The 26,650-nt window shown below is 45.2% G+C and overlaps 1 protein-coding gene across 2 annotated transcripts in view; it reads left to right on the top strand.

Moving 5' to 3' along the window:
• Positions 1–298: 298 nt before the first annotated feature.
• LOC143989033 (squalene synthase-like) overlaps positions 299–26,650 on the top strand; it is a 34,184-nt gene continuing 7,832 nt past the window's right edge. Inside the window, exons 1-6 of one of the 2 annotated variants that reach the window (XM_077489034.1) lie at positions 299–466; positions 6,660–6,757; positions 18,255–18,438; positions 23,468–23,596; positions 25,364–25,555; positions 26,077–26,253. In XM_077489034.1, coding sequence (XP_077345160.1) covers positions 368–466; positions 6,660–6,757; positions 18,255–18,438; positions 23,468–23,596; positions 25,364–25,555; positions 26,077–26,253 — 879 coding nt within the window. In that variant the 5' untranslated portion in view covers positions 299–367. Of the gene's footprint in view, positions 467–6,365; positions 6,758–18,254; positions 18,439–23,467; positions 23,597–25,363; positions 25,556–26,076; positions 26,254–26,650 lie in introns of those variants that run through there. The other variant, XM_077489033.1, reaches the window with a different exon arrangement.

Raw genomic sequence — 26,650 nt, 5'->3', positions numbered from 1 at the left:
ACACGTGGGACTACAGGGCCCATCATTCCCTCTACGTCCCATAACATAACAGGGAACGCCCCCTGAGCCTGTTCCCATGGTAAAAGCCTTCGGCACGGCCCATCTCATTTCACTACCGGCGTCATCGTTTTCTCTGCGCCAATCCCTGCTTAGCGCGAGGCGTCACCCCAGCAACAGATCACCGCTCATTGGTTGGAAGCTGCTGGTCCGACGGGCGTCTGTCCTATGGCAGCCGTCAGTCCACTATGGAGCTGAAAAGCCATTGGCCAGAACTGACAGATGGGGCGGGGCTAGAGACCGGCAGCTAGCGACTATAGCGGGACGTGTGTGGATGCTGTGACCGAGCAGAGCGCATCTATCTTTGGCCATGGATTTCTTGAGGTCACTCAGCCATCCGGAGGAGATCTACAACCTCATCAGGTTCAAAATGGGGGGCTGCCAGGTGGTGATGACCAAGATGGAGCAGGTAAGTGAACGCTGTATATATCATATATCCCCCTCTGATCTGCTCTGTGCTATCCTGTATACCTGTCATGTATATAGCCTCCTCTGATCTGTTCTGTGCTATCCTATATACCCGTCATGTGTATATCCCCATCTGATCTGCTCTGTTCTTTCCTGTAAATATGTCATGTATATATCCCCCTCTGATCTGCTCTGTGCTATCCTGTATACCTGTGATCTGTCCTGTGATATATACATGACAGGTATACAGGATATCCCCCTCTGATCTGACCTGTGCTATGCTGTATACCTACCATGGATATACCCCCCTCTGATCTGCTCTGTGCTATGCTGTATACCTACCATGGATATACCCCCCTCTGATCTGCTCTGTGCTATGCTGTATACCTACCATGGATATACACCCCTCTGATCTGCTCTGTGCTATGCTGTATACCTACCATGGATATACACCCCTCTGATCTGCTCTGTGCTATGCTGTATACCTACCATGGATATACACCCCTCTGATCTGCTCTGTGCTATGCTGTATACCTACCATGGATATACCCCCCTCTGATCTGCTCTGTGCTATGCTGTATACCTACCATGGATATACCCCCCTCTGATCTGCTCTGTGCTATGCTGTATACCTACTATATATTTACCCCCCTCTGATCTGCTCTGTGCTATGCTGTATACCTACCATGGATATACACCCCTCTGATCTGCTCTGTGCTATGCTGTATACCTACCATGGATATACCCCCCTCTGATCTGCTCTGTGCTATGCTGTATACCTACTATATATTTACCCCCCTCTGATCTGCTCTGTGCTATGCTGTATACCTACCATGGATATACCCCCCTCTGATCTGCTCTGTGCTATGCTGTATACCTACCATATATTTACCCCCCTCTGATCTGCTCTGTGCTATGCTGTATACCTACCATGGATATACCCCCCTCTGATCTGCTCTGTGCTATGCTGTATACCTACCATGGATATACCCCCCTCTGATCTGCTCTGTGCTATCCTGTATACCTGTCATGTATATAGCCTCCTCTGATCTGTCCTGTGCTATCCTATATACCCGTCATGTGTATATCCCCATCTGATCTGCTCTGCGCTATCATGTAAACATGTCATGTGTATATATCCCCCTCTGATCTGTCCTGTGCTATCCTGTATACCTGTCATGTACACCCCCCTCTGGTCTGTCCTGTGATATATACATGGCAGGTATACAGGATATCCCCCTCTGATCTGTCCCATGTTATGCTGTATACCTACCATGGATATATCCCCCTCTGATCTGCTCTGTGCTATCCTCTATACCTGTCATGTATCCCCCCCGATCTGCTTTGTGCCAACCTGTATACCTGTCATGTGTGTGTGTGTGTGTGTGTGTGTGTGTGTGTGTGTAATATGTTATATATATATATATATATCCCCCTCTGATCTGTCCTGTGATATCCTGTATACATCCCCCTCTGATCTGTCCTGTGATATATACATGACAGGTATATAGGATATCCTCCTCTGATTTGCTCTGTGCTATCCTGTATACCTGTCATGTATATCTCCCTCTGATCTGCGCTATCCTGTCATGTATTCCCCTCTTTGCTCTGCGCTATCCTGTAAACATGTCATGTGTATATATCCCCCTCTGATCTGTCCTGTGCTATCCTGTATACTTGTCATGTACATCCCCCTCTGGTCTGTCCTGTGATATATACATGACAGGTATGCAGGATATCCCCCTCTGATCTGTCCCGTGCTATGCTGTATACCTACCATGGATATATCCCCCTCTGATCTGCTCTGTGCTATCCTGTATACCTGTCATGTATCCCCCCCCCCCCCCGATCTGCTTTGTGCTATCCTGTATACCTGCCATGTATCTCCCCCCCCCCCCCCCCCGATCTGCTTTGTGCTATCCTGTATACCTGTCGTGTGTGTATATGTGTATGTATATGTGTATATGTATATGTATGTGTGTGTATATATATATATATATATATATATATATATATATATATATATATATATATATAATCTCCCCCTCTGATCTGTCCTGTGCTATCCTGTATACATCCCCCTCTGATCTGTCCTGTGATATATACATGACAGGTATATAGGATATCCCCCTCTGATTTGCTCTGTGCTATCCTGTATACCTGTCATGTATATCTCCCTCTGCTCTGTGCTATCCTGTATACCTGTCACGTATTCCCCTCTCTGCTCTGCGCTATACTGTATACCTGTTATGTATTCCCCTCTCTGCTCTGTGCTATCCTGTAAACATGTCATGTATATATCCCCCTCTGATCTGTCCTGTGCTATCCTGTATACCTGTCATGTATATCCCCCTCTGGTCTTCTCTGTGATATATACATGGCAGGTATACAGGATATCCCCCTTCTGATCTGTCCTGTGCTATACTGTATACCTACCATGGATATATTCCCCTCTGATCTGCTCTATGCTATCCTGTATACCTGTCATGTATCCCCCCCCCTCCTGATCTGCTTTGTGCTATCCTGTATACCTGTCATGTGTGTATATATATCCCCCTCTGATCTGTCCTGTGCTATCCTGTATACCTGTCATGTATTTATCCCCCTCTGATCTGATCTGTCCTGTAATATCCTGTATATATCCTCCTCTGATCTGTCCTGTAATATCCTGTATATATCCTCCTCTGATCTGTCCTGTGATATATACAGGATATCCCCCTCTGATCTGTTCTGTGCTATCCTGTATACCTGTCATGTATTCCCCTCTCTGCTCTGCGCTATCCTGTAAACATGTCATGTATATATCCCCCTCTGGTCTGTCCTGTGCTATCCTGTATACCCGCCATGTATATATCCCCCTCTGATCCGCTCTGTGCTATCTTGTATACCCGCCATGTATATATCCCCCTCTGATCCGCTCTGTGCTATCCTGTATACCCGCCATGTATATATCCCCCTCTGATCCGCTCTGTGCTATCCTGTATACCTGTCATGTATATATCCCCCTCTGATCCGCTCTGTGCTATCCTGTATACCTGTCATGTATATATCCCCCTCTGATCTGCCCTTTGCTATCCTGTATATCTGTCATGTATATATCCCCCTCTGATCCGCTCTGTGCTATCCTGTATATCTGTCATGTATATATCCCCCTCTGATCTGCCCTTTGCTATCCTGTATATCTGTCATGTATATATATCTCCCTCTGATCTGTCCTGTGATATATACATGACAGGTATACAGGATATCCTCCTCTGATCTGTCCTGTGATATCCTGTATACCTGCCATGTTGGTGTCAATGCCCCCAGCTAAGCCCCTCCCCTGATGTCAGCATTGAGCTCTGGTGATTGGTCGCTGGGCACTATGTAGCAGGCAGAGCTGGGAAGGTTATATGGAAGTAGTGGGGGAGGGGTGACACATTTAACCTTGTTATGGGCAATGCTGGTTCCAGGGTGGTGACTCCTCACCATCCAATCACGGACTCCCATGGGCTGCCCTACAGGTGACAGATGCCGCCAAGTAGCTCTTTGATGGGCTCTGCCCTAAAGCAGAATTCTCAGAGAGGTGTTTGAGCGGATCTGTCACATTTGATCAGTGAAGAGTGGTGCCCCCTTTTATGTGCGACACAAAATCGCAGCGCGATTTCACACAGGATCACCAAACGCTGAATGCAAAAACTGGAGCCGCAAATCGGACGCAGAATCCAAAACCACGGGACGGCAATCAATCACCAATTTTCAGGGTCTTCTTTGAAATGCGTAGACGCAGGACGCTCTTATTTTCAATGGCACTCCAAACACGGCGCAGTTTTGCCAGGATTGTTGTCCAGCAAATTGCGGCAAAATCGCATAAATAAAATTGCAGGACGCGTGCCACACCCAACAGAAATTGTTCTTTTGGGCGATTTTGTTTAGCCTGGGTTTCCACGATTGTGACCTGAAAGTCCTGCGATTTTGATGCAACTTGAAGCAATGCCTGTGTATTCTTGAGATCTATGGACCTCGAGTCGCATCAAAGTCAGACCAAAGTAGTGCAGGAACTACTTTGAAGTCGCTGAGACTTGAAGTTGCACAGATCTGAACGGTACGCATTGGAAATCATGGGGATTGACTTGTCATGCGACTTTGCAGTCCGAAGTTGCATGGCGCATCACACTAGTGGAGAAGTTGCCTTACGCAACTTTGCCGCCATTTGTCCTTTGGGTGACAGGCGTCCTGCGATTTGGGTTGCACGATTTTGAGCCGATTTGTCTTTTGGGCGCCCTGCGATTTTTGTTTGCGCAATTGCCTCCGTTTCCACTAGTGCAACTGTAATGCGACTTTGGACAGAAAGTCGCATGACAAGTCACAGCCCATCGATTTCAATGGCACCCGTTTCAAACTATGCAACTTAAAGTTGCAGCGATTTTGAAAAAGGTTCCTGCTCTACTTTGATGCAACTTTCATCCAGAGACTAAAGTAGGATCAAAGCTGCACTCAAAGTCGCATCAAAGTCACACGCTAAATCGCACAACTTGAGGGTTGCAATAGCGGAAATGTAGCCTTATGCCGTGATTTGTCTTTTGGGCGACAGGCGTCCCGCCATTTTTGTTTGCGGGATTTTACTGCGATTCGTCTTTTGGTTGACAGGCTATTTTGTTTGCGCGATTTTTTCTTTTGGCGACAGGCGTCCCGCTATTTTGTTTGCGCACTTTTGCGCAGATTTGTCTTTTGGCAAAATGCATCCTGCGATTTTGTTTGCATGATTTTGCGGCGATTTGTCTTTTGGGCGACAGGCATTCCTGGGATTTTTATTTGCGCGATTTTACCGCAATTTGTCTTTTGGGTGACAGGTGATATTTGCGCGATTTTGTGGTGATTTGTCTTTTGGGCGACAGGTGACCCCCGCCATTTTGTTTGCGCAATTTTGCCTCAATTTGTCTTTTGGGTGACAGGCGACCCCCGCCATTTTGTTTGCGTGATTTTGCAGCGATTGGTCTTTTGGGCGACAGGCGTCCTGCGATTTTTGTTTGCGCGATTTTACCGCAATTTGTCTTTTTGGTGACAGGCTTTTTTGTTTGCGCGATTTTTCTTTTGGCGACATGCATCCTGCGATTTTGTTTGCGTGCTTTTGTGGCGATTTGTCTTTTGGGCGACAGGCGTCCCGTTATTTTTATTTGTGCGATTTTACTGCGATTTTGTCTTTTGGGTGACTGCCGATTTTGTTTGCGCGATTTCTCTTTCGGCAACATGCATCCTGCAATTTTGTTTGCCAGATTTTGCAGCGATTTTGTTTTTTGGGCGGCAGTTTTAACGCCCCCCCCCCCCCCCCCGAACGGTGACGTACTGCTTTTTATGGTTGTAAACAACGCATGTCACTTTCGGCGAGCGTTGCCTCCACCAAACGCAGCTAATGCATGTCTATGGGGCTAACCAGCAATTGCATGCAAAGCACATGTTGTGGCTTTGAATGGGTTAAATCAGGTGGCAACCTAGCGCCTCTGAAAAGCGATCCAGGCATGGGTCGCTTTTCAGAGGCGGCAACATTCCTCGCCACAGATCTGTCAAGCTGTCAAGCAGGTTTTCAGACTTTCTGTAGGAACGCTCAAAACAAACTTCTACTGGTGTCTGTAGAACAAGGACTCTTCAAACCACGGCTCTACAGCTGTTGTGGAACTACACATCCCATGAGGCATTGCAAAACTCTGACATTCTCTGACATGACTCGGCATGATGGGAATTGTAGTTCCTGAACAAGTTTGAAGACTCCTGCATAGAACAAAGCAGCTGTTGTGTGTGGTGTGTGTGTGTGTAAGAAAAGGGTTAATATGGGGAGATGTGTGACTCCGCCCACAGAACATGAAAACATTGTGAAGGGGGTGGGGCCCTGTGGGTGTGTTGTGAAGCCCCCCCCCCTCTTCTCATGCACACTCACCTTCCCCTGTCGGGGGGCGCCACTCCTGACTCTGTCTCCGGAGGAGACCGTCCTCCACCACGGTTGGCCCATGGCCAGCGTCAACTGCAAGGTGGCCGCCTCTCTGTTCAAGAGGACGCTGTGCCTGTCCCCGGCTCAGAAGCCCGGGGGGCAGAGGTCTCTACTGACTGTCAGCAGGCTGCAGGAGAGGGGGCTGAGGGAAGGCCGCACCGTCCACAAATGCTTTGCCCCCCACAATGCCCCCCTCTGCAGGTTTCATGCCGTCTCTTTGCCCCAACAGGACAACATGAGCCCCAGTCTGAAGACCTGCTACAAGTACCTGAACGAGACCAGCCGCAGCTTCGCAGCCGTCATCCAGGCCCTGGACGGGGAGCTCCGGTGAGTGCCACTAGAACCCCCTCCACCCGTTTGTCCTGGGACACCCTCCGTATTGGAAAGTGCGAAAAAAAACACCCAGGTGGGTGGGGCAACCCTGCACTGGAAGGGGTTAAATGCTTGTTTTTATCCAGAGGAACATTTAGGAGGCACACACCCCTCCCCCTCCCATCAAAGCTGGAACCGTCTAGTGTTACTAGGACCAAAGGCTGGATAAAGTAATATGACCCCCCTGTCAGTTTATTTATCTTTATTTATTTTATTGTTTTGCTATAGTTATCCCATCGGGGAGATTTCCCTTCACTTCCTGTCTCAAAGCCACAACAGGATGTGAGAGGAAATCCCTCCAGAGTGAGGAAATGCCCTGCTTGTCCCCGGAATTGGTGTCTCAGGTCGAAGGAAATCCCTCCAAAGTGAGGGAACCCCGTGCTTGTCGTCTGATCTAGTGTCCCCATTCGGGAGATTTCCCTTCACTTCCTGTCCCATAGCTGGAAAAGGATGTGTGAGGAAATCCCTGCTTGTCACCAGAATGTGTCTCAAGTTATAGGAAATCCTTGCTTGTCATCTGAGCTAGTGACCCCCATTAGGTAGATTTCTCTTCACTTCCTGTCCCATAGCGACACCAGGATGTGAGAGGAAATCTCTCCAAAGTGACGGGATCTTTGGTCGTCACTAAAATTAGTGTCTCTATTTGGGAGACTTCCCTTCCCATAGCTTAAACAGGATAGGAGAGGAAGTCCCTCCAGAGTGAGGAAATCCCTGCTTGGCACCAGAATTAGTGTCTCAGGTCATAGGAAATCCCCAGGTTGTCACCTGAACTAGTGCCCCCTTTAGGGAGATTTCCCTTCACTTCCTGTCTCGAAGCCACAGCAGGATATGAACGGAAGCCCCTGCTTGTCACCAGAATTAGTGTCTCAGGTCGAAGGAAATCCCTCCGTGGGGGGACCCCGTGCTTGTCATCTGAACTAGTGTCCCCATTGGGGAGATTTGCCTTTACTTCCTGTCCCATAGCTAGAAAAGCGAGAGGAAATCCCTCCAAAGTGAGGAAATCCCTGCTTGTCACCAGAATTAGTGTCTCAAGTCATAGGTACTAGTGTCCCCATTGGGGAGATTTCCCTTCACTTCCTGTCCCATAGCGATAACAGGATGTGAGAGGAAGTCCCTCCAGAGTGAGGAAATCCCTGCTTGTCACCAGAATTAGTGTCTCAAGTCATAGGAAACCCCCAGATTCTAACCTGAACTAGTTTCCCCATCGGGGAGATTTCCCTTCACTTCCCGTTTCAAAGCCACAACAGGATGTGAGAGGAAATCCCTGCTTGTCACCAGAATTGGTGTCTCAAGTCGAAGGAAATCCCTCCAAAGTAAGGGAACCCCTTGCTTGCCTGAACTAGTGTCCCCATTGGAGAGATTTCTCTTCACTTCCTGTCCAATAACGACAACAGGGTGTTAAGATCCCTCCAAAGTGAGGAAATCCCTGCTTGTCACCAGGTTTAGTGTCTCATGCCATAGGAAATCCTTGCTTGTCATCTGAACTAGTGTCCCCATTAGGGAGATTTCCTCTCACTTCCTGTCCCATAGCGACACCAGGATGTGAGAGGAAATCTCTCCAAAGTGACGGGATCTTTGGTCGTCACCAAAATTAGTGTCTCCATTTGGGAGACTTCCCTTCCCATAGCTTAAACAGGATGTGAGTGGAAGTCCCTCCAGAGTGAGGAATTTTCTGCTTGTCACCAGAATTGGTTTCCCTAGTCATATGAAACCCCCAGGTTGTCACCTGAACTAATGTCTCCAGCAGGGAGATTTCCCTTCACTTCCTGTCTCAAAGCCACAACAGGATGTGAGAGGAAATCCCTGCTTGTCACCAGAATTGGTGTCTCATGTGGAAGGAAATCCCTCCAAAGTGAGGGAACCCCTTGCTTGTCTATTGGGGAGATTTCCCTTCACTTCCTGTCCTATAGCTAGAAAAGGACGTCAGAGGAAATCCCTGCTTGTCACCAGAATTGGTGTCTCATGTGGAAGGAAATCCCTCCAAAGTGAGGGAACCCCTTGCTTGTCTATTGGGGAGATTTCCCTTCACTTCCTGTCCTATAGCTAGAAAAGGACGTCAGAGGAAATCCCTGCTTGTCACCAGAATTGGTGTCCCCCTTAGGGATGTTCCCCTTTCATTTCCTGTGCCATAGCCACAACATGAGGGAAGAAGAAATCCCTTCAAGGTGAGGGAATGCCTGGTTGTCACCAGAATTGGTGTCCCCATTGGGGAGATTTCCCTTCACTTCCTGTCCCAAAGCCACAATAGGACATGGGAGGCAATTGCATTAAAGTGGTGGAATCTTTGGTTGTCACCAGAATTAGTGTCTCCATTGGGGATATTCCAATTCGACTTCCTGTCCCAAAACCAAAACAGGAAGTAAGAGGAGATCTCTCCAAAAAGTGAAGGAATCTTTGGTTGTCACCAGAACTGGTGAAATGGAGTTGAAGGGGAAAAGATCAGCTTACAGAGACTTGAATTCCATACTTTAGAGGTACACAGCCCCGCCCCCTCTCTCCTATTGAAGTTGGAACCATATAGCTTACATTACAACTAAAAGCAAAACTTTTTCCTTATTTTAGGTAAGTGGTGGTTATAACCAGGGTGGATTTGATTTAAATCATTAGTAAAAAGACTTGGTTTAAAGCAACTCAATTTAAATCATAGTTTTTAAAGAGCAACTGTCTTCTCTGTCCCCCCGTGGCTCCTCCTCTGACCCGCTATTGACTCACCGACAATCCCATTCACTTTAATGGGACGGCTGGTGATGTGGCAGTGACACAACAAGGTGAGGGACGTGGTGGCAGCAGGTGAGTGGATGCCTGCTAACGGGCGCTGCCATGATGGATCTGAAATGACAGGTGCTCTTTAAAAGTAAGGACTTATTCTTGCTGGTAGTTGGAATCTTTAATATTTGTGTACAAAATGAAGGTTTCCTATTAAGAATAATAAGCTGTCAGGTTATTAAAACAGCAATATCAGAAGGGATTCAATCATACAGTTTGTAGTGTACATAGATTTGCAAAACAATGGGATGAAGGAATATTCCTGAACTTTGTTTTATCTCATGCTTGCTGTATAAAATGTGTGAATGCATCAATGCAGCGCATGGTATCTCAGCCTGCAGAGCTTGGATTAATTAAATGAGTTTACCAAAAAAAATGTAAATATTGCAGAATATACAGCCTCATGCTATATAACCAAGTTATATATATAAAAAAAAAAAATTATATATTATATTATATTATATTATATTATATTATATTTATTTATTTATTTTTTTGGATTATATTCAACTCTTTAATTGATATGAGTTCATTGTTGCCCATTATTGGCACCTTTTAGCACAAGAAAAGCTGAATAAGAATGCATCCCTTCTCTATGTATGTCTCCACACTGGTCCGTTGCTCTTCTGTTGTGGGGTAAAAATCCTGCTTGCTGCATTTTTTGGTCAATTAAAAAAAAAAAAAAAAAAAAAAAAAAAAACCTTACCTCCCTCACTGAAATGCATTGAAAACATAGCGAGAGCGCATTAATAACTCACCCGCGTTTGTTTTTGATGCATTTTTTCAGTCGCATGAAACGCACTATTTTTGCCTACCAAAATTTCTATGCATCTCTTCCAAATACCACATAACTGGAGGTCACACCTAAACAACACTTTCACTCTGTAGCCAATCAGGCAGGTTCTTGCAGTATATAGATTGTACAAGAAAATTGTATAATGTGTGCTCAGTGTGCATGGGACCTCTATCATCAAGTATTTTCCTTGCTGTGTGGTAACCCCTTCATGCTGACCCTACGCAAATTTTCATTCATGGCTTGAAGGGGTTATACCGGGATAATTCCTGAGCGAAACGTCCCCTACCCCCCTCCCGCCTCTCTTCCCGGGACTCCTATCCCACTGGGAGACCCCTGCCACCAGCTGGCGCGTCTGCCGTCTAGGCGGGTCTGGCTCTTTACGGGTGTCCGATGTATAATCCCAGAAGCGACGTGACTTCCGAGACTTCTGGTTTACTCGGCTGCCAATGGCGCAGATTAAAAAATAAATAAATAAATAATTAAAGTATTCAGGATCGTTAATTTTGGTGATCTGAATACTTTTAAGTGCAAAGGAGGGATTTAGGGCCTTTTAGACCCCCGATCCCTCCATAAAGAGAACCTGTCACCTCCTATTACTGTCACAAGGGATGTTTACATTTCTTCTTAAGTGATCAGAATTTTTTTTTTTTTTTTTTTTAAAGGGACCCTGTAAAAATAAGGGATTTTTTTTTTTAAAGCACCCCCGATTCCGTATACTCGTGCAGCAAAGAAAATGCATACGCAAGTTGCACCTGCAAATGTAAATGGTGTTCAAATCACACATTTGAGGTATCGCCGCGATCATTAGAGTGACAGCAACAATTTTAGCAAAAGATCTTCTCTGTAACTCTAACCTTTTTTTTTTTTTTTTTTTTTTTTTTTTTTTTTTTTTTTTAAAGCGTTGCCTATGGAGATTGTTAGGTACTGTAGTTTGTCGCCATTCCACGAGTGTGCGCAATTTCAAAGCATAACATGTTTGGTATCTATTTACTCGGCGTAACATCATCTTTCACATTATACAAAAAAATTGGGCTAACTTTACTGATATATATATATATATATATATATATATATATATATATATATATATATATATATATATATATATATATATATATATATATATATATAATATATTTATTTATTTTTTCCGCAAGAAATTTTATTTGAACGATTGCTGCGCAAATACCGTGTGACAAAAAATATTGCGACAATTGCCATTTTCTTCTCTAGGGTCTAAAAAAAATATATAAAAAAAAAAAAGGAAAAAATAAATAAATAAATAAAATAAGTGTGTGTGTATGTATATAATAAAAATAAACACATACAAATGTCAGAAATAGGCTTAGGCATGAAAGGTTAACTGAAAAAGGTTAACTCTAAGGATGGAGTAGATGACCGTCATCTGTGATCACCCAGACTTGGAGACCCCCCTGCCAGAACGCACAATCAGGTCATTGATTTTACAGTTCCCTGCTGTAGATACAAAAATCTGCCTGCCCAGAAGTGATATTTCAATGTTTGGCAGGTGTTAAAGGGTTAAACCTTCTGTATTATATACACAGTAGTAAGAGATGATTACGGTATTTGGCTGTCAATGTTGCAATGATGAGGATGTCTCTGAGTCACTAACCACAATTGTATTTTTGTTCTTTTCCAACCCCTGTGCACACAATGATCAGTAGCAGTTGGTGTGTAGTAAAGTGACATATCTGGGGAGGGGTGATATTTTGGTGTGTCATTTTACATCATATCTCGCCTGTGCTGGGCTGATGATTTGTGTGCGGCTCCTCCCATAGCACGCCGCATGTTTACTCTCTGCACGCCGATGGTGACATTGGGATCAGAGTCGTTGTGATCCTCCGGTCATTGGATGTGTGATATCCTGACCCTTGGATGGGGTGCAGGCTGACAGTGACATGGGGGGGGGGGGGGGATTTTGGTGCAGCTGTGCATACAAACCAATCGGCTTCCAGATTTAAGCCCTGGTTCACGTTGATGCTACTTTGACATCGTGCGACTTCACTTGATTTCAGTCGCTACTTGGCTGACATCTGTGCCACTTCATGCACAGATGTCTATGCAATACGCACCTGAAATTGCAAAAAATAGTGCAGGAACCTTTTTATCAAATTGATGTGGCACTGCAAAGTCAGAGTCGCACCGATTTGAATGGTTCTATTGCCAACGATAGGGTGTGACTTGTCATGCGCTTTTGGAACTGTCAAATTGAATGATGAGTCACACCGGTGTGAACGGGGCTTATTGTCAAAGTTTAATTGAAGCTGAAGTTAGAGGCTGAGTTAGGGCTCCTTCACATGGACGTGTCTGTGGACGGAGCCCGCTCTGCTCAGCGGGTGAACGCTCCGTCGATCCCCACTGAGCAGGCAGATGACAGGTCCATCTCTGCACACTGTGGACCTGTCAGAGCGCCGCTCTCCCCTATGGGGGATCAGATGAGGACGGACCGCAGAGTCCGTGGTCACCCGATCCGATCCACAGATGGATGGAAAAGTAGTTTTTTTCCTCCGTCACACTTTTTCGAATTGGAGCGGGTTGGATGTCAGCGGACATGTCACCGCTCACATCTGACGCTCCATAGACCTCTATGGAGCGTCCGTTCAGGTCCGCCTAAAAAACTGATATGCAGACCTGAACGGACAGTCCGTGTGAAAGACGCCTAACTGTTTTCCTCCAGTCATTAGATATGATCACCTGATCCCTGTATAAATCTCCTTAGATGGGGTGCACAGCGGAATGAAGGCAGTCACATGGCTGAGGCTCGCTTCACACTATTGCAAATTGGATGCTTTTTTTCTCCACATCCAATTCGCATGTCAGGAGACGGACTGTTTTTAGCCAGCTCCTAATGAATTGGTCAATATTCGATCAGTGGGTGGTACTGGCCTGACATCCTTTGATCAAAAAATCAGGTGGAAAATTCTTGGAAGTGCTGTGGCTGCTCAGCAGTGCAGTAAAGAGCACATTTCGGCTGTACCGTACAATGCTCAGCAGTGCAGTAAAGCAGGGGTCCTCAACCACAAGACCGTGGCCCACTACCGGGCCGTGGGTGTGGTCGGGGGCGAGCAGCATGGGAGAGCCAGGTGGGCAGGCGGATGGGTGGATGAGTGAATTGGGTGGACATGCAGAGATGACATCATCTCTCTCCACCTGCCCCACATCACCGCTCTTCCGCCCTCACAGAGCGGGCCTCTATAATGTTGGAGATGCGGGATCAGAGAGGTGACATCATCTCTCACCGCCTATCCCACATCACCACTCTCCTGCCCTCACTTGTGGAACAGACCACTGCACAGAGGCCTGCCACTGGACCAGTGCTGCCACCCGTTCACTGAGTAGCCACTGGCAGGTGACAATCCACATCTAGTGGCAGGTGATGTGACATCTGGTGGCGGACGACATGGCAAGTGACAAGCTGCATCTGGTGGCAGGCGATGTGGCGGACGACATGGCAAGTGACAAGCTGCATCTGGTAGCAGGCGAGGTGACACGCTGCATCTGGTGGCAGGCGGTGTGGCAAGTGACAAGCTGCATCTGGTGATGGTGGCAAATTACACGCTTAGGGCTCTCACTGATTCTGCATTATGGTGAGTTGAACTATTTCATTTCAATCACCCCGACACCATACCAACCATGGTACTGGGATGATTGAAGCACTAACACCAGCCATTGCCCTGACAAATTGCCCACTAAAAATTGCTTATTCCCCACCCCCCCCCCCCCCCAACTTGCTGGCACACTGGGAGGCTGGGGTGGTGCCATGTGCAACAGTATAGCTCCTGCTGCCCAACCCACAGTTCACTGGCACTTATAGTGTGGCCCCAGGCTATTTTCTTTAGTAAGGTGTTTACTTTCCAAGGGAAGGAACAATTTCTTTAGACTCACTTCTGGTAGTTAGTTTCTCCCCAGTCTCCAACAACCCCTGCAGTATAGCCGCAGTGTCTGAGCATCTCCTGGGGTGTGGCCACAGTCTGGGGGGGATTAAAAAATTGCACACATATACTTTAGTAGACTTTCTCCTTTTTTCCCCTGACTTGCATTACACTTTTGTAAGCAAAAAGGGGAGAAATGTGAGATTGGGCGCAGTCCTGTGGATTTTATGCAGTGGAAAAGTTCTTGGCTGGTAACGTGCCAGTGTTCTCTCCCTTTTTTTTTTTTTTTTTTTTTTTTTTTTTAATCTGATTATGGACATTCTTGATCCCGTATTAGTATTTGGAAAACCTATTTTAACCCTAAATTTAAGAGAAAAACTGGTTTCTTTTATGTAAACAAAAACTTTGGATAGTGGGGAAAACCAACAGCACCACATCCCAGAAATATATGAATACAAAACACAAAAGGGCGCCCATTCATAGTGCAGTTGTCATTAAGTGTTACATGTATTGTAAAGGTACATTTAAAAATAAATAAATAAATAAACATGTTCTACTTACCTGCTCTGTGCAACGTGTTTGCACAGAGCAGCACTCATCCAACCCCTTCTGGGGTCTCCCCATCGGTGCTTCTGGCTCCTTCCCCTGCTGAGTGCCCCTAATGGCATGCAACTTTCTATGAGGCTTCTCATGCAGGCTCACTCCTGAGCTGTGCTGTGTGTGTCCATCGACAGTGCAGATCGGCCCCGCCCCCTGCTCCCTCACTGACTGTGCTTGACAGCAGCACGAGCCAATGGCTCCCACTGCTACCTCTGAGTCCAGTGAGCAGCGTTGCTGCACTCATGCAAAGCACTGGACTGAGATGGGGCACAGATAAGTATTGGGGGGAGGGCTAAGGGTGTGAACTGTACACAGGTGTGTTTTTTTTTTTTTATAGTTTTATGCATTAAGTTAAAAAAAATAAAAAAATAAAAACCCACCTTTACAACCACTTTAAGTGGACATATGATTATAAGGCAATGCAAAATAGGGGTGTCCAGGTGGCTGTCACCTTTCTGCTACTGCCTCCCTACAGTTCTCACCAGTGCTCATTTCATAGTCCCATAACAGCCAGCCGCCCGGTCCTTTCCTCTTCAGCCCCTGGAATCTGGATGGACACTTCTGCCTGTAGTCACCTCAATATAATAAAATACAAGAGGATTAAAAGAGCAGGAGCAAGAGTAGGGGATAGCTGGACCAGTGGAAGTAGTGAGTTCCAGAGGATGGGAGAGGCTCTGGAGAAATCCTGGAGACGAGCATGGGAGGAGGAGATGAGAGGACTTGACAGTAGGAGGTCTTGAGAAAAGCGGAGAGGATGGTTTGGGGGATATTTGGAGACGATTGGTGATGTACCTCGGGGCAGAATTGTGAATGGCTTTGTATGCTGGGGTTAGTATTTAGAATTTAGTTGGCAAAAAATTACATTACCCTCCCTTACTTATATGCAAAATGGGACGGGGTTTGCTTTTAGTTGTGCTTAAGCCTAGGTTCACACTAACAGCGGGAATTCAATTTTACGAGTTCAGCTGAACTTGCACAATTTCATTCCCGCATGTCAGTCCTGACTTGGGGGGGGCGGCGACGATTTCAGAGACGTCTGCGGGTTTCTGCACAGATGTCTATTAAAATCACAACCCCAAAGTAGTACAGAAACAATTTTTGGGAATCGGTGCGACGTCGCACTGATTAGGACTGTGCCATTGCTGGAAATAGCCACCAATTTGGGATGCGATTGGACATGTCAAATCGTGTGCCAATTTGGTGGCTATTTGAAATGTCAAATCGCATGCCAAATTGCTAAAATGTGAATCAAGGCTTAAAGCGGAGGTCCACCCTAAAGTGGACCTTCCGCTCATCGGAACCCTCCCCCCCCCTCCGGCGCCACAATTGGCACCTTTCAGGGGGGAGGGGGGTGCAGGTACCTGTACAGTACAGGTATCTGCACCCACTTCCGGGATAGCTCTCTGCGGAAAGGGGCGTAGATTACGCCCCTTTCCGAAAGTCCCCCCCGCTGCCTGCTGGGAAACACACAGATTCCAGAGGCAGCGGGTCCATCCTTATTGCGCAGTGCGACTCGCGCATGCGCAGTAGGGAACCAGGAAATGAAGCCGAAAGGCTCCACTTCCTGATTCCCATACCCAAGATGGCGGCGGCAGCACCCGAGAGACGATCGAGAGATCGGCTTTGGGTGCCGACATCGCGGGCGTGCTGGACAGGTAAGTGTCACTATTTTAAAAGTCAGCAGCTGCAGTATTTGTAGCTGCTGGCTTTTAAAAAAAAAAAAAACGCGGAGTCCCGGCGGACTCCCGCTTTAAGCTGTATGGTTCCAACTTTGATAGGAGAGAGGAGGATAGGCTGTATACCTGTGGAATTTAAGTCTCTGTAAGCTGATCTTTTTCCATACATTTCATTCTTCACCCATTGCATAACAAAGCCGGGTAAAGCTGCTTCCATTGTTGAAGCTTGCCAAATCCTCAGAGGGAATATTTGTTTAAAAAAAAAAAAAAAAAAAAAAAATCTGCAGCGGTGAAAATAAACCGGCAGCTGAAGATCAAGCATAATTCAAGTGTTAATTGGTCCCTCAGCTGTGCAAGTTGGTTCTTACCCTACAGGACACAGTAGTGATGGGGCTGGTAGATCAAACCACTGAGTGCAGCAGGGGACCAGGAATCTGACACTCCTGGAAGTGTCACATTTTATAGGATCTTCTGCTAATGGTTTTTATACATTAATACAGAGATCTGGGAGAGAGGGGCAGCAGGGAGTATTAATGTCTTCTTCTTGCTCGGGAACTATAATGATTCTGGGTCAATTTCTTAACAAAATACATGAAGTGTCCTAAAATATTTATTACAATATCGGAGATATAAACAATCGAAAATATGCATGAATGATGAATATAGCAATATTCAAAGTGTTGGGTGCTCCAAAAATATAAATGGTGCCCTGTGCCACACTCCTCTCTTGTGACCCCACTTACCAAAAAACCAAGGACCCTCAGCTTTGCAGTCTGGGGTCATAAACCCAGTGATCAATATTGATTTGATATGTGGCGGATAGATTTTCAACAAGCCTCCCCACCAATTTGTTCTTGAGGACATTCAGAGCGGGTCATCCATATTAAATGGGAGAAAAATGGACTGATAATGAAGTACTGTTGAGATAATGTGAATTTGCACAATCTAGGTGCAACTTGCAGAATATCCGAATAGACAGGCTTCAGTGCAAACATCCGGGTGCACCGCTGGTCGACGTGCGTTCCACGGAGGGTGGAAATTATGTCAGCGGCTTACAAAACCGGAAGTATGTCAACACGTTTCGCCCCCTCCTCCAGGGCGTCGTCAAGGACATCACTTTTAGTTTCAAATGGTCACATTTTATATCCGAGGACCAAGTTCCTCCTCTCGCATCAGAAAAAATAAAAAATAAACAATTCAAAAGGTTCTTTAATACAAATAGTACATATTATTATAATAGTATTTAAAACATGGTTATTACATTATTCATTATTAAATTATTCTAAATAAAAATAAATGTGAAAATAAATATAAAACATATATGTATCCAGAAAATGTATCAAAAAAATACCAGTGTACCAGAAATTCTACCAGATGGACAGAAAGCAAACAATTCAGATCCAATTCTATGTTTTAAGCCAAAAGGACTCATAGTGCCGAGCCTATGGATCCATTGGGTTTCATTCTGCGAAATAGCCTTTTTCTGATTGGATTCTCTCCAATGCTCCTCTACCCAGATGTCTATTGAAGTCGCACCCAGAAGTTGCCAAAAGTAGTACAGAAACGACTTTTTAGTTGAAGGCTTCTGAATGATCTCCGAAGCCTCCAACTAAAGCCATTGACACAAGCATGCCGATATGGACCCTTAGCCTGCATGCATTGTTCTAGTGATGATTTGCATTGGTTGCACACATTGAGTGTCTGCTTTCTGTTCTCCACAGGCATGCAGTCTGCATTTTCTATCTGGTTCTACGAGCTCTGGACACTGTGGAGGATGACATGACCATAGGCCTGGAGACCAAGATCCCCATGCTGCACAACTTCCACACCTTCCTCTACGAGTCTGACTGGAGGTTCGTGGACAGCAAAGAGAAGGATCGCCAGGTGCTTGAGGACTTCCCAACAGTGAGTCATTGTTCTGTATTCAATAATTATACGTGTGTGTTTGTGTATGTATATACAATGCATCCGGAAAGTATCCTTGATGAAAACCTGCTCCAGAGCGCCCTGGACCCCAGACTGGAATGAAGGTTCATCTTCCAACAGGACAATGACCCTAAGCACACAGCCAAGTTAACAAAGGAGTGGCTATGGGACAACTGTGTGAATGTCCTTGAGAAATGTGGCCCGAGCCCAGACTTGAATATCTCTGGAGAGATCTGAAAATGACTGTGCACCGACACTCCCCATCCAACCTGATGGAGCTTGAGAGGTCCCGCAAAGAAGAATGGGAGAAACTTCCACAAAAAATATAGGCGTGCCAAGCTTGTAGCATCACACTCCAAAAGACTTGAGGCTGTAACCAAAGTATTGAGCAAAGGCTGTGAATACTTATGTACATGGGGATTTTTTCCTTTTTTTTTTTATTTTTTTTTTATATAAATTTGCAAAAGGTTTCAAACAAACTTCTTTCACATTGTCATTACGGAGTATTGTTTGTAGAATTTTGAGGAAAAGAATGAATTTAATTCATTTTGGAATAAGGATGTAACATAACAAAATGTGGAAAAAGCGATGCACTGTATATGTTTACAGTACCTCAAAATAGTACACCCCTCACATTTTTGTAAATATTTTATTATACCTTTTCATGGGATGACACATTGCTACAATGTAAAGTAGTGAGTGTACAGCTTGTATAACAGTGTGAATTTGCTGTCCCCTCTAACTCAATACCCAGCCATTATATAAATATATATATATATATATATATATATATATATATATATATATATATATATATATATATATATATATATATATATTTTTTAAGTCAGCAGCTACAAATACTACTGGACACCTACCTGTCCAGGGCGCCGTGATGTCGGCACCCAAAGCCGATCTATCCCTTGGCTGTCGGGTACTTCTCTTCAGTAAGAGAATCAGGAAGTGAAGCCTTGCGGCTTTACTTCCTGGTTCCCTACTGCGCATGCACAACTCGCGCTGTGCTATCCCACTGGTGCCTGTTGTCTTCTGGGAACCTGTGTGTCTCCCAGAAGACTGGGGGGGGGACTGAGAAAGCGCCCTGAAGTGGTGTGGATATGCGTGGGTGGCTCGGGTATCTATGCCCGGAAGTGGGAGCAAAATACCTGTATTAGACAGGTATTTTCTCCCCTCCGAAAGGTTCCAAATGTGATACTGGAGGGGGACCGGAAAAGTGGAAGTTCCATTTTTGGGTGGAACTCTTCTATAATGTCTAAACCGCTGGCAACAAAAGTGAGTACAACCCTAAGTGAAAATGTCCGGTGTCATGTTGACTCATTAGTGTTACAAGGTCTCAGGTGTGAATGGGGAGCAGGTGTGTTAAATTTGGTGTTATGGCTCTCACTCTCTCATACTGGTCACTGGAGGTTCAACATGGCACCTCATGGCAAAGAACTCTCTGAGGATCTCAAAAAAAGAATTTGTTGCTCTACATAAAGATGGTCTAGGCTATAAGAAGATTGCCAAGACCCTGAAACTGAGCTGCAGGATGGTGGCCAAGACCATACAGCGGTTTAGCAAGACAGGTTCCACTCAGAACAGGCCTTGCCATGGTCGACCAAAGAAGTTGAGTGCACGCGCTCAGCATCATATCCAGAGGTTGACTTTGGTAGGGATGCACCGAAATTTCGGCCGCCGAAACATATCGGCCGAAAATGGCCGTTTCGGCAGAAAGCCGAAAGATAATTTTCGCCGAAAATGGGGCGGGGCCTGCTGGGCTGGGCCCCGCTCCTGTGCCGCCCATCACGGGGGTGTCATTTCGTCTTTACTCTCTCCTCCTCCCCTCCCTCCTCACCCATGCTGCAGGCAGCCCGTGGGGTCTTAGTGTAAAGTCCCCCTCTCCTCAGTGGTGGCTGCATATGGCTCCTCAGCCGATGTGTAAATCGGCTGTGCAGGAGCTCGGCCACGCCGTTTACTGTGAAAGCAAGGTAGAGATGTCTAGCAGTGTGTGTTGTGCTCTGTGCCTCTCCCTAGAGTGCAGTACCCAGCATGGAGATTAAGGTACAGGAGCTGCAGCTGCCAACTTTTAAAAAGACTTATATATATTATACACAGTGCCTTGTGAAAGTATTCGGCCCCCTTGAACTTTTCAACCTTTTGCCACATTTCAGGCTTCAAACATAAAGATATAACATTTTTTTTTTTTTTGTGAAGAATCACCAACAAGTGGGACACAATTGTGAAGTGGAACAAAATCTATTGGATATTTTAAACTTTTTTAGCAAATAAAAAAACTGAAAAGTGGTGCGTGCAAAATTATTCGGCCCCTTTACTTTCAGTGCAGCAAACTCACTCCAGAAGTTCAGCGAGGATCTCTGAATGATCCAATGTTGTCCTGAATGACTGATGGTGATAAATAGAATCCACCTGTGTGTAATCAAGTCTCTGTATAAATGCACCTGCTCTGTGATAGTCTCAGGGTTCTGTTGAAAGCGCAGAGAGCATCATGAAGACCAAGGAACACACCAGGCAGGTCCGTAATACTGTTGTGGAGAAGTTTAAAGCCGGATTTGGATACAAAAAGATTTCCCAAGCTTTAAACATCCCAAGGAGCACTGTGCAAGCGATCATTTTGAAATGGAAGGAGTATCAGACCACCGCAAATCTACCAAGACCTGGCCGTCCCTCTAAACTTTCAGCTCAGACAAGGAGAAGACTGATCAGAGATGCAGCCAAGAGGCCCATGATCACTCTGGATGAACTGCAGAGAACTACAGCTGAGGTGGGAGAGTCTGTCCATAGGACAACAATCAGTCGTACACTGCACAAATCTGGCCTTTATGGAAGAGTGGCAAGAAGAAAGCCATTTCTCAAAGCTATTCATAAAAAGTCTCGTCTAAAGTTTGCCACAAGCCACCTGGGAGACACACCAAACATGTGGAAGAAGGTGCTCTGGTCAGATGAAACCAAAATCAAACTTTTTGCCCACAATGCAAAACGATATGTTTGGCGTAAAAGCAACACAGCTCATCACCCTCAACACACCATCCCCACTGTCAAACATGGTGGTGGCAGCATCATGGTTTGGGCCTGCTTTTCTTCAGCAGGGACAGGGAAGATGGTTAAAATTGAGGGGAAGATGGATGCAGCCAAATACAGGACCATTCTGGATGAAAACCTGTTGGCGTCTGCAAAAGACCTGAAACTGGGACGGAGATTTATCTTCCAACAAAACAATGATCCCAAACATACAGCAAAATCTACAAAGGAATGGTTCACAAATAAACGTATCCAGGTGTTAGAATGGCCAAGTCAAAGTCCAGACCTGAATCCAATCGAGAATCTGTGGAAAGAGCTGAAAACTGCTGTTCACAAACGCTCTCCATCAAACCTCACTGAGCTCGAGCTGTTTTGCAAGGAAGAATGGGCAAGAATTTCAGTCTCTCGATGTGCAAAACTGATAGAGACATACCCCAAGCGACTTGCAGCTGTAATCGCAGCAAAAGGTGGCTCTACAAAGTATTAACGCAAGGGGGCCGAATTATTTTGCACGCCCCACTTTTCATTTTTTTTATTAGTTAAAAAAGTTTAAAAAATCCAATAGATTTCGTTCCACTTCACAATTGTGTCCCACTTGTTGGTGATTCTTCACAAAAAATAAACATTTTATATCTTTGTTTTGAAGCCTGAAATGTGGCAAAAGGTTAAAAAGTTCAAGGGGGCCGAATACTTTCACAAGGCACTATGTGTGTGTGTGTATATGTGTGTGTAATATAAATATATATATATATATATATATATATATATATATATATAATATAGTGTGTGTGTGTGTGTATATATGTGTGTAATATAAATATAAATATATATATATAATATATTGTGTGTGTGTGTGTTTTTATATGCACTGGTAAGCTGCTGGGCACAGTGAGGCTGCATATGATGGGCACTGGCGAGGCTGCATTGATCTCCTGTACCATGCCCACAGTCTCTGACCATCTCCTGTATAAAAATATATTTTTTTAAATTTCGGGATCAAGGAAAATTTATTTTCGGTATCGGCACCAAAAAACCCATTCGGTGCATCCCTAGTCTTTGGGAAATGGATGTATGAGTGCTGCCAGCATTGCTGCAGAGGTTGAAGGGGTGGGGGGGGGGTCAGCCTGTCAGTGGTCAGTCCATACGCTGCACAATACATCAAATTGGTCTGCTATACACTCACTACTTTTGATTGTAGCAAAGTGTCATTTCTTCAGTGTTGTCACATGAAAAGATGTATGTATGTATCTATGCAGTTCCGGTACCTCCAGCACTGAATTTATGTAATGGCAATGTGCTGGGGGGTCGTTTTACGCTGGCTGTTGAGGGATCTAATGTCACCAGAGGGGATCTATTTTTTGCATAGGTCTATTGTTGGTGGGAAGAATCTACTGTTGAGGGAGAGGTCTACTGATGCTGACTGCTGGAGGGTCTGTTGCAAGGGTGATTCAGATGGGGTGTGTGTGTGTGTGTGTGCGTGTTTCTACTACACTGCCACCATTGTGGTGTCCTTACCATCCACCGAGCTACTGTCATTGGCGTGTTTTGGCATTACCCAAATTTCTACCCTCATCTCCTTCCACTCTAGTGCATGTCCCAGGATGATTATTTTTTTTCCCCTTTCACCAGGCTTGTAGAGAGAGCTCTTGCAAAAACAACTGCTGGGAGTTCAGTTTATATTTTACGTAGTCATGTCCCCAGAACTACATCTCTCAAGAGACCTTTCCCTAAACGCAGTGTGTGGGCAAGCAGAAAAAAGATAAAAAGTGGGGAAATGTGTATTAGTTTCAGAGATGCCCTGACATAGACTTTAACCTTGGATCGTAACTTCCTCCATCACCTTTTGCTATAATACTGCCGTAAAGTCGCAGGTGTCCCTTTCTGCTTTCCCTGTGTCTCTAGTTTTTATTATGGAGAAATGTTCCTGATTTTCTGGTGGCACTAAGCTGCTGTGTTCTCTTCCCGCTGTCAGATCTCCTTGGAGTTCAGGAACCTGGCTGTGGTCTACCAGGAGGTGATTGCTGATATCTGTCACAAGATGGGTGTAGGGATGGCGGAGTTCCTGGAGAAGCATGTGGAGTCTTTACTGGAATGGGACAAGGTAAGGTTTGACATCTCTGATAATAAACAGCATCTGTTCACCTCTACTTCACTACACCCTAATTTCTCCATCATCATACGAGATCTGCCTACACTAGACCCCATCTTCTCCATCACTATATGAGATCGACCTAAACTACACCCCATCTTCTCCATCACTATACGAGATCTGCCTACACTACACCCCGTCTTCTCCTTCACTATATATACGAGATCTGCCTACACTACACCCCGTCTTCTCCTTCACTATATACGAGATCTGCCTACACTACACCCCGTCTTCTCCGTCACTATATACGAGATCTGCCTACACTACACCCCGTCTTCTCCGTCACTATATACGAGATCTGCCTACACTACACCCCGTCTTCTCCGTCACTATATACGAGATCTGCCTACACTACACCCCGTCTTCTCCGTCACTATATACGAGATCTGCCTACACTACACCCCGTCTTCTCCGTCACTATATACGAGATCTGCCTACACTACACCCCGTCTTCTCCGTCACTATATACAAGATCTGCCTACACTACACCCAGTCTTCTCCGTCACTATATACGAGATCTGCCTACACTACACCCCGTCTTCTCCATCACTATATACAAGATCTGCCTACACTACACCCCGTCTTCTCCGTCACTATATACGAGATCTGCCTACACTACACCCCGTCTTCTCCATCACTATATACAAGATCTGCCTACACTACACCCCGTCTTCTCCGTCACTATATACGAGATCTGCCTACACTACACCCCGTCTTCTCCGTCACTATATACAAGATCTGCCTACACTACACCCCGTCTTCTCCATCACTATATATGAGTTCAGCCTGATGCTTCTTTTTTTGGATCAGCACTGCTGCGATGGACTGGTTGCCATTGCCAATCAAAATGCTAGTTGTTTGATTTGATACTTATCCTCTGGCTTCAATACTTCGAAAGTTATTTTCATAGAACAAGTATACAGGTCAGGAAAGTCACAAGTCCCTTTACAGCATTGTAAACTACTGTACTATGTTTTTAGAATTTATGAGCTCAAATTGCTGCAACCTTTAAATAATCACATTTTATTAGAGAATCATTCTTTACATTTAGATTTTTGGAAGGTGATGGCAAATCAAAAGGAAAAAGGATTTTGCTCCTGAGGTTTGAATAGATAATATTTCCTATTGCGTTTTATGTAGAGGGATAAGAAGACGGGGGAAGTCAACTGTTGGCTCACACTTTTCTCAAGATTATTTCCAAACATCCTTTTCTCTCATCTCCTCAATTATACTCCCTTTTTAAAAAAAAAAAAATTTTTGTCAGTAAATGTAAAGTGTTAACCCCAATGACACTGCGTTTTACAGACCCCTGTAATGCCATAAGCAAAACTGAGCATCTATAATTTGAAAGAATTGAAATTCAGTGAATGAAAGGTGTGAGCCAGGGACCACAAGGTTAGTGGAAAAAAGAGCTAGATAATGCTGGATGTCTTTCAGCCAGGAAATAAGTGGGCTCTTTGTGACTTTCTTCAGGTTCTGATGTACAATGTGAGATGCTCACAGTGTGCAGTGAAATCAGAGAAAGCTATTTAAGTACAGCAGAGAAGCCTGTGCAACTATGCAAGGCTGGTGTTCCTGTCTATGTCATGAAAAACATCTTACGGCAGGCAGCCATGTAAATCGCCTCCAGGTATTTGATCTGCAGATCCAAGGTTATATTTTATACTTCACTGACAACGGTTGCAGATTTTAAAGTGTTTTTTTTTTTCTCCCTCACAGTACTGTCACTATGTAGCCGGTTTGGTGGGGATTGGCCTGTCCCGTCTGTTCTCTGCGTCTGAGCTGGAGGACCCCATTGTAGGAGAGGACACAAGGCTCTCCAACTCCATGGGCCTGTTCCTGCAGAAGACTAACATCATCCGTGATTACCTGGAGGATCAGTTAGAAGGCCGAGAGTTCTGGCCCAAAGAGGCAAGTACAGCCAGCTCCTCTCCTATCTGAAATACCCATTGTGGGAGGGGAAGGCTCATTTAATGTGACCGATTTCAAGCAGAACTAAACTGGCCCTCACTCCAGTGCTGGGGTGTCCCAGAGATCCCTCACTGGCCATTGATGTCTTCTGGGTTCTTAATCTTTGGACATTTTGATTGACCAGGCCGAGATGATGTCATGTTGATTTATCTCTGCAGATATAGAAATTGTACAGTGTGCTATGCCCAGCTTAGTGTTCAGTACAGACAGGCAAGTCAGAATTTGTAACCCCTTCCTGCCCATCCTGGTGTCCTTTTTAAAACGTTCTGAATGCCCAGGGTGGCATCACGTGATTGGGAGCTGGTCCCACTGGCTACCGATCCTTAGTGGAGATCAAGAACTGTGTTTGTTTGCCTTTCCTCACTTTGCACTGGGAGCGGACAATGAGCATGCTCTCAGCACAGTAGGCAGAAGACCTTCCAGTAGCCAGTATTTCATATCTGTCATTCTGCCTATACCAGGTGTGGAGTAAATATGGGAAGAAGCTGTCGGACCTTGCCAAGCCGGAAAATATTGTGCCAGCCGTACAGTGTCTGAATGAGCTCATTACCAATGCTCTTCAACATGTGCCCGATGTTTTGCTGTACCTTTCCAGACTGCACAACCAAAGTGTGTTCAACTTCTGCGCAATCCCTCAGGTGAGTGAGACAATCTGACAGTGAATGGTAGATGTAAAGTGCAATGTATTTTTGGTGATGCTTTAAGATCATATTGTATTGTTTTAAATGAAAGGAAAACCATACTGGTTTTGGTTAGCTTTATTCTTAAATGGGAAATAAATTCTAACTGTTTTGTCAAAAAAAAAAAAAAAAAAAAAGCAGGCAGAGGCCAAAGAACTGGTCACCAGTATTGCATGTGGTCTCCCTGCAGCTGATCTCTCCACATTGCTGTCTTAAGCAGCCCATAGATGAATCGATTTTCTTTCCTTCCACCAAATGTGGAAGGAAAGCAAATCAATTGATTCTGTCCTGCAGCTCTATTGTGCCTCCTGCAGTGCTATTGTGTTCTGCTGGTGCTGTAACCACCAGCAGTAAT

This window comes from Lithobates pipiens, unplaced genomic scaffold (genome assembly GCF_037356315.1).
Source record: "Lithobates pipiens isolate NorthernLeopardFrog02 unplaced genomic scaffold, aLitPip1_a1.2 Scaffold_18, whole genome shotgun sequence".
Lineage (NCBI taxonomy): Eukaryota > Metazoa > Chordata > Amphibia > Anura > Ranidae > Lithobates > Lithobates pipiens.
This window is presented reverse-complemented; position numbering and strand designations above follow the sequence as displayed.